This window comes from Crocuta crocuta, unplaced genomic scaffold (assembly GCF_008692635.1).
Source record: "Crocuta crocuta isolate KB4526 unplaced genomic scaffold, BGI_CrCroc_1.0 scaffold330, whole genome shotgun sequence".
In the NCBI taxonomy this organism is placed as follows: Eukaryota; Metazoa; Chordata; class Mammalia; order Carnivora; family Hyaenidae; genus Crocuta; species Crocuta crocuta.
In genome coordinates this window covers 3,768,221-3,776,296 of record NW_027530521.1, presented here as the reverse complement: position 1 = coordinate 3,776,296, position 8,076 = coordinate 3,768,221, and the positions used below count along the sequence as shown (strand labels likewise).

The window sequence follows — 8,076 nt, the reverse complement described above, 5'->3', positions numbered from 1 at the left end:
TTTCATTTGTATCCTGAGCCCCTCCCACCCTCCCAGTACCTGCCAGAGGCCACCTTTAAGGAGGAAATGCTGCTTTGGCGCCGCTTTTTGGACCACAAGGTGTTGCTGTCCTGTGGCAAGACCTTCGAGTGTAAAGAGCCTGGCTGGTTCCGCTTGGTCTTCTCAGACAAGGCCCACCGGCTCCGCCTGGGTAAGCGCTGTCACCCCCGCACCACGCCCTTCCACCCCCTTCCTACCTGTGGCTCCAGCAGCCCGCCCGCCCAGCAGTCAGTGCCAGTGCAGCTGTCCTTTCTTCCCAGGAATGCAGAGGGTCCGGCGGGTGCTGGAGGACAAACCCAAGGTGCCAGAAGACCCCGCTCCCTGTGGGAGCCAGGGGGCAGGGGGCCAGCGCAGGTGAGCCTGTCGTTGCCTAGTGACGGGCCTGAGCATTTGGGGCTGTGAAGACTGATGGTGGGCGACTCCGCAGAGGGCAGGGCCTTGCCCTTGAAGAAGAACCATCCCTTGCCTCTCATCGGCAGGAGACCCCTCCCTGGTGTTTTTGACGCAGTCCCACCCCCTCTATTAAACAGACTGGGAGAAGCTAGAAACCTCTGTTGTGAGTAATTTACAGAATGGAGGAGTCGTGACTGCTCCTAAGCACAACCTTTAGCCGCCACCCCCCCAGGACGTGAAAAGAAAACAATGTGTACCTCCTTTCTTCCTCCTTTGTTGCTAGGGAAACCAGTTAGAGGGACAAACACGCATGAGAGAGACTATGCCGCCGAAATAAACAAGAGTGATGGTCCCAAACTGTCAGGAGAAGAGAATTAATCTTGCGTGTTCAGCCTGTTCTCCCCACATTAGGATCGGTGGGTCCCCAGTGCACCTGGGCCCTGGGACAAGCCTCTGCTTGGCCGCGGTGATCCAGACCCCGTGCCGGTGGCCAGGAAGCGCTTCTTGGTCTCGGGGTGCTCATTGCTCCTTCCTGGCAAGGAGCTGCCTGCACTGATGCTCTCACCTGAGTGATCTAGTCATGACTGGAGGTGGGGGGAGGATACGGGGTACGGGCTGGACCTTGAACCAAGGCTGGCCTTTCTACCCTATGCAGAGGGCCGCTCACCCCTTCTCCAGGGGTGCTTTAGTCTAGGGCCCAGATGAGCTTTCTGAACTGATCTTAGAGCTTTGTGCTGAGGACCCTTCTCTCGTGTCTACACTCCTGATAAGAAAAGCTATCTCTTTTCAGGTTTCTGTTTGAAGAGAATGTCAGTGCAATCAGGGTTTCATTTCTATAAACTGTGATATTTTGTTTAGGATTTGCTTTTTTCTTTCTGCCTTTTGTTTTTTTCATCCCTCCTCCCTGTCTTTTCTTGAATACCTTCCATGTGCCAGACACCGTGCTGGCAGTTTCCATGCGCTGCTTCTCACTGTAACAACCCTGGGAAGCTGACATTATTATCCCCTGCTTTAGAGATGAGGAAATGGAGTCTCCAAGAGATGGAATGATGTTCCCAACATCACGTAACTAAAAAGTATCAGAGCCAGGACTAAAAAAATGAGGTTGGTTTGGTTGAAAATCCTGTGCTGTTTTTGCTCTGCCAAACCAGGTGCCGGCAGCGTGCACTCTCTCCAGCCCCGAGAATCAGGCTTCGTGTTGTCATCGTCGTCTCCTTTAATTCTTCCTCACTGTCTTTGGCTAAGTGTTGCTCCTGTCTCTTCCCACGTCCAGGAAACACTGGTACTATGATTTGCTGATTCACTGGAAAGCCTTCAGGTTTACAGAGGATCAGACTAAGAATGGCCACATCGAGAGCCCTTTGCACCCCCTTCAAAAGCCTCTGTTGTGATGCTGCTGTCGCTCAGGGTCCCCCAGGGAAGGACCCAGGTGATACATTCCAATTTAGAATTCTCAGAAGAAATGCTCCTAGTTCTTTAGAGGGAATCCAAGCTGGCTTCCCAGCGGAGGCGGACTGAACCGGGTATTGGCCTGAAGGCTCCAGCAGGCAGAAGGGAGGCCTACAATCCCAGCTGGCCTGGGCTGTGCTGATGGGCTGTGCCCCACACGTATCTCTGTGGAGTATGGGTCTGGCATAGTCTATACCCGTCTCATGTCCTCCTTGCTTACCTTTCTGCTTTGCTTGTCACTGCAGCCAGCCAGCTGTGCGCATAGCCCAAGGGCACCTGAGCTGCTCCAAATGTCACTTTCTGTCCAGGGCTTCTTGCACAGCCTCTTGGGGCACGTCCACACCGGGAGGTCTGAGGGAGCTCGTCCTTGAGCACTGGAGGGCAGGAACCAGTGGGTAAATGTCCCTCTGTGCAGTTGACAATTCTGACATTCTGGGTGGCTCCTTCAAGAGTGCTGCTGGGAGTGAGGCCCCCCCCCCCCGCCGGAGCTTGTTCCAGAACACACCCTGGGCTTTCTCTTTTCTCCTGGACGCATTCCGATTTCGCCATTCCCTTAAGCTTGCTTCCCAGAATAGCTACCTGCAGCAAGCCTCTGTGTCTCAGGGAAGGGCAAGACAGTGCATGTGATAGGTGAACGACATCCACCGCGTGTTTTCTGAGCTCAAGCTGTCTTCCCCACAAGCCTGAGACGCAGGCCCAGGTTTGGGAACCAAAGTGATTGGATTTCTGAGAGTCTTTGGGAAAACGCTCTGTCCCTGGCAATTGCGGGGGAAAGGTTTTTCGTATCTATGAGAATTCCTAAGTTATTCTCTTACTTAAGACTCTTGTTTACAAATAACTAAAAATGGTAAACATAGCTCACATTTAAACAAAAGGTAGTGGGTTTCCTGAATTAACTGGGAAGGGGAAGGGCAGATGTTTCAGGCATGACTCTAGCCAGGAGGTCAGTGATGCCATCAGCTCTTGTGCTCGCTCGCGTTTCCTCTGTGTAGCCTCATTGTCACACATGGTCCATTTAGGTGGTGGCAAGATGGCTTCCGCACAGCTCCAAACGCCCTACTCCTTGTAGCAGACACCTACGGGGTGTTTGAAGGATAGATACCCTTTCTTCCTCAGCATTCATGTCTCTCCTGTTCCAGAAGGCCAGCTGGCCTTACCTCAGTCACCCGCATGTGCTCAGAGCCAGGTTCTGTTTGTCTGCCCACTCTGCTATCCTGCTGCACTGACTTTTCCCCTTCGGGCCTCTTTCCTCACGGTCTCAATATGACTTCAGAACCTCCACACATCACCTCCTCACCAAGCACTTCCAGAGACAGAGAAGAGAGTATGTTTTCTGGTGCCTCCTTTTCGCTTTATTTCAGTCATTTATGCGCGCATTTATTTAAAAAAGATATTTGTGGGGCGCCTGGGGGGCTCAGTCAGTTGAGTGTCTGACTTCAGCTCAGGTCATGATCTCCTGGTTTGTGGATTCGTGCCCCGTGTCAGGCTCTGTGCTGACGGTGCAGAGCCTGCTTCAGATCCTCTGGCTCTTTCTCTCTCTGCCCCTTCCCTGCTCGCTCGCTCTCTCTCTCTCTCAAAAATAAACAGTATAAACAAACAAACTTGTCAGGTTCCAAATGCGTAGGGGTTCTTTATATATTCTCCAAGTGAGTACTTTGCCAGATACTCAACTCATTCACATTCATACTTTCATTATTTATCTTAAAAGTTTATTTATTTTAGAGAGAGCGCACACACACAGGGGAGGGGCAGGGAGATAGAGGGAGAGAGAGAGAGAATCTCAAGCGAGGCTAGAACTCGTGAACTGTGAGATCATAACCTGAGCCAAAAATCAAGAGTCAGATGCTTAACCAACTGAGCCAGCCAGGCACCCTAACATTCATACTTTTATTTACCCTTCTCCTGAGCATGGAAATGCCTTTTTACATTTAACTCTTATTCCTTTATTTTCATCTCCTGTGACATTGTTGACTAGTATCTTAATTAATACCTAGTTGGCTGGTTTGTTCCTTCTTCCTCCAGAAACTATGCTTTGAAGACTCATGACAATCCCAGTTTAGGCAAAGACCTGTCAAAATAGAACTTCTACTTTAATTTTTTTTTAATGTTTATTATTTTGAGAGAGAGAGCGCGCGCGAGCATGAGCGAGGGAGGGGCAGAGAGAGAGAATCCCAAGCAGGCTCCGCGCTATCAGCACAGAGCCCAACACAGTGCTTGAACTCAGGAATTGTGAGATTATGACCTGAGCTGAAATCAAGAGTCAGATGCTTAACGGCCTGAGTTACCCAGGTGCCCCTTGTTTTTGTTTTTAGATTCTGCAAATAAGAGCGATCACCTAGTATTTGTCCTTCTCTGTCTGACTTATTTAGCATGATGCCTTCGAGGTCCATGCGTGGTGTCACAAGAGGCAAGATTTCATTCATTATTATGGCTGAATAATATTCCATTGTATGTTTATATATCCCCTTTATGCATGCATCTACTATTGGACAAGTCGGTTGTTTCCTTATCTTGGCTACTGAATGGAACCGCTGCAGTGAACGTGGGGATGAACATCTAGTTTTTAATCTCCAAATCTGTCATTTTTATTTTTATAGTTTTATACAGTATTTGTTATTGTTGCTTTAGTCAGTATTTGTTTTGATTTACCTATGAGTTTATCAGCCTCATTGTTTTGCTATCCATACTTTATCTCAGTACTTTCTTCTAGTTCTAACATTCTTTTTCCTGTAATATATCTTTCAGAAATTCTGTTAGGAAGGGTTCATTGATGGTAAATTCTTTCTATCTGTGTATGTCTCTATTGTGCATCTTATTCTTCAAGATGGCTTCACTAGGTATACAATTTACATGGCCTGCTGGCTTCTCTTGGCTCTTTTTCCATTATCTTCTGACTTCTGTTTATTTTTGTTGAGAAGTCTGCTGTTATTCTCTGTTCTATCAACACAGAGACCCACACGGGGCTCGATCTCACAAACCATAAGGTCATGACCAGAGCCAAAATCAAGAGTCTGACACTTAACCAACTGAGCCACCCAGGTGCCCCAGACACCTTTCTTCTGATGGGCTTATTTTTCACGTGCTCATTCTGGATTCTGAGCGTACCTTTGTTCAGGTTTCTGGGCAGCCTGTATGGAGGCGTGACCCTCAAGGGTGGGGTGGGGTGGAGATTTATATTTCCTTCTTCAGGTGCCACCAGTACTTCATGTTATTCTCTAGGCTTGGAGCTTTCTGGACCATTCTGGCAATATGAATCCAAATCCCGCGTTGTCCTCAAGCCTGGTGTTAAACATTCTCAGCAGAGACTCTTCTTTTTCTGCTGTCTGGACAAGTCAGCTTTTTGGTTTATTGTTACTGAAGCTGAGTCCATTTTCCAGGCTCCCATCTCAACATCCTAGCTTTACATGAGCTTCTCAGTATCAGCTCCCCACCTTGTATACCCAACTTGTAGCTTCAACACTCATTTTTCTCACTGTGCCTCATTTCTGGCTCCTGTATATTTTCTTTACTATTTTTGTGAGCTCAGCTACCCCCCTGACAGAGTGTTCATTATATTCAATGTATTAATAGGTGTTTTCTAGTCCTCCGCTGCCTGCCAGTGTTGTTTAAGCAGAGCCTACGTAAAATACCACAGAACGATCTTTCACAAGAGTCTTTTTCCTTGGAGATTTTACCTTTCTTCATTTTTGCAAACTGCTATCCTTTAAAGGAAGTGGCAAATCTGGGATTCAGCTGCACACAGGCAATTCTTCCTGCTTGTAACCTCTCTGATGATGCCACTTTCCTTGAAAGCCACCCCTTTTCTAACCCCCACCTTTGCTTTTCTGACTCCCTGGGTAGGCGGGGATCGGTGCGGTCTCTGCTTTTTTTTCCTTCTTTCTTTCTGTACTTCAAAGTGAGTAATGAAACATCTTTCTACAGCCTCTCCTCTTTTAACTGCTGACCACTGAGAGTTTTCTTTTTTTTTTTTAATTTTTAAAATGCTTATTTATTTTGAGAGAGAAGGAGAGAGTGTGATCAGGGGAGGGGCAGAGAGAGAGGGAGACACAGAATCCGAAGCAGGTTCCAGGCTCCAGTTGTCAGCACAGAGCCTGATGTGGGGCTTGAACTCACAAACCAGGAGATCATGGCCTGAGCTGAAGTCAGACGCTTCACCGACTGAGCCACCCAGGCGCCCCACCGCTAAGACTTTTCTACCTTCTCAGAGGCTTCAGGTCTGGCTTATAGTTTTATTCCCCACTCTTCTCTGCTGTCATCTTCACCTGCTTTATTTAGCATTTATATGGCTTCTGACATCACAGCTTCTGTGCTTTCTCACCTCTAATCACTGGCATGGTTTCTACCCCTAGAAATGTAGCCACATCGTCCCAGTTACACTGGATTAAAAAACACTTGGTCTTTCTGATGGCTTCTCCTTTTATATCACCTGCTTCTCATCTGGGCTTTTGCTCATGACTTTTTTTGCTGTCTGAAATGCCCTATTCACAGCAAAGATATTAGCTCTTGGGTGAAGTCTTCACACATCTTTGCAACTGGATGTGATTGCTTTCTCTTTTGAGCCCTAAAGCACTTTGTGAATATTCTCCCACACCACTTTCTACCCTCTGTTTTGGCTAATCTTGCCTGTGTTCTTGCCTTATTCTACTGAAGTCCACCTGGGCAACCTTTGCCTGGGCAACCTTTAATCAATTCACTGAGCACTTATGTGTGCCAGGCACTATACATGTCTAGGGTTATAAAAAGTAAGTAAGATAGGCAGGTTCCTCAGAGGCTGTGCCTAACACAGGTCATTAACACAGAAAGTCCTCATTTAATGAAAGAATAATGGTTAATGAAAAGCATATATATTATAGATATATTTAATGCAGAGGAAGGCAAAGAAGAAAAAATATCTTCCATCTTTCCATTTATTAAATGAGGTGTACGCACCTGTGCTAAATTTCCTTTGGTTTGGGGAAGATGTGGACTCGGAGGGCAGAGCAATACTCTCTTGGATATGGAGAAGCAAAATGTGGGTTTCCCATCTCCAGAATACTCTCATCCCAGTCTCCCTGGGTCTGTGACAAGCAGGCATTAACTCACAAGAATATCCGCGGGATCACGGTTGTGTCGGGAACCCCCTCCCTCCGCCCCGTGCCTGACTCAGAAACATTCCCCTGAAAATGAAGCTGTAAGTGATGACTTCCACCAGATGGCGCTAAGGGATAGCTGGGCCTCAAATGGATTTGGCTTCTGCAGCAGTTACCTGTAAAGTGCACAAGCTCAATGGGGTCATATCATTACCCGCTCAATAACACCACTCTGCATTTTGATTTAATTTTAGACTCCACCTATGCCTTTTGACAGGGGTTTTACTCTGCCTCTATAAGGCTAGATCATGTAAGTCATACAGAAAAGAAAACAAAACAATGTCTTTCCCCCATTTCTACTTCCGCAGTTTCTCCCCCTACAAGTGTTCATGCTTCTTGGATTCCTTCCAGAAAAAAATATTATACATACGCTTGAATATAAACATCCACATGTATATTTTCTCTCCCGTTTTTTTATAAATATATTTTGCAGAAAAGGGATCATACTTGCTCACTGTTTTAGAGCATGCATTCATGTTAACACACCTTCGAGATTATTTCTATCCCGACATCTATACACATTCTCACATGATTCTATTCTAATCATAACTTTTTCCATAGTTTATTTTGCTGGTTTCCGGTTTTCACCTACTAGTAGGAACAATGCTGTGATGAGTAATTCTGGTAAACGTTGTCGAGAATACCTGTGGGGTAAAATCCATGCAGAAGGATTGGAGGGGCAAGGTTGCGGGCATTTCACGTTTGATGGATACTGCCAAATTTTCCTCCAGAAATCTGCACGCTCAACGGTGCTGCTTGTAATAAAACGTTTACGCCTGTATCAGCTTTATAAAGGAAGCAGGGTGCCTAGCTCTTTGGGTCTGCAGTCGAAGCTATTTGCTTTGATTACGAGCCCGCTGGACCTTGCGTGAGAGTTTCAGGGTGGAGCCTGAGCGGCGCCTGCCTGCCCGGGAGACATCCCAAGCGGTGCCCTGACTCCTCCTGTCCAGCAGGGGGCGCGGACCCGGTCGCTCCCGCATGCGCACTGCGCTCGGTGTCAGACGTCGCGAAGCCCGGTGGCTGGCGCCCCTTTCCCCGCTCGCTCGCGCAGCCCCTGGGCCGGCCG

The 8,076-nt window shown here is 47.5% G+C and overlaps 1 protein-coding gene and 1 long non-coding RNA gene across 2 annotated transcripts in view; one reads left to right on the top strand and one right to left on the bottom strand.

The window, feature by feature from the left end:
- LOC144234185 (uncharacterized) overlaps positions 1-398 on the bottom strand; it is a 786-nt gene extending 388 nt beyond the window's left edge. The window contains exons 1-2 of the long non-coding RNA XR_013335883.1: positions 237-398; positions 40-122 (exon numbers count right to left, since the gene is read on the bottom strand). This is a non-coding gene — a long non-coding RNA (uncharacterized LOC144234185). The remainder of the gene's footprint in view (positions 1-39; positions 123-236) is intronic.
- ACCS (1-aminocyclopropane-1-carboxylate synthase homolog (inactive)) overlaps positions 1-587 on the top strand; it is a 14,779-nt gene extending 14,192 nt beyond the window's left edge. Inside the window, exons 14-15 of the mRNA XM_077767461.1 lie at positions 37-190; positions 300-587. Of these exons, the coding sequence (XP_077623587.1) occupies positions 37-190; positions 300-397 (252 nt within the window). The 3' untranslated portion in view covers positions 398-587. The remainder of the gene's footprint in view (positions 1-36; positions 191-299) is intronic.
- The last annotated feature ends 7,489 nt before the right edge of the window (positions 588-8,076 follow it).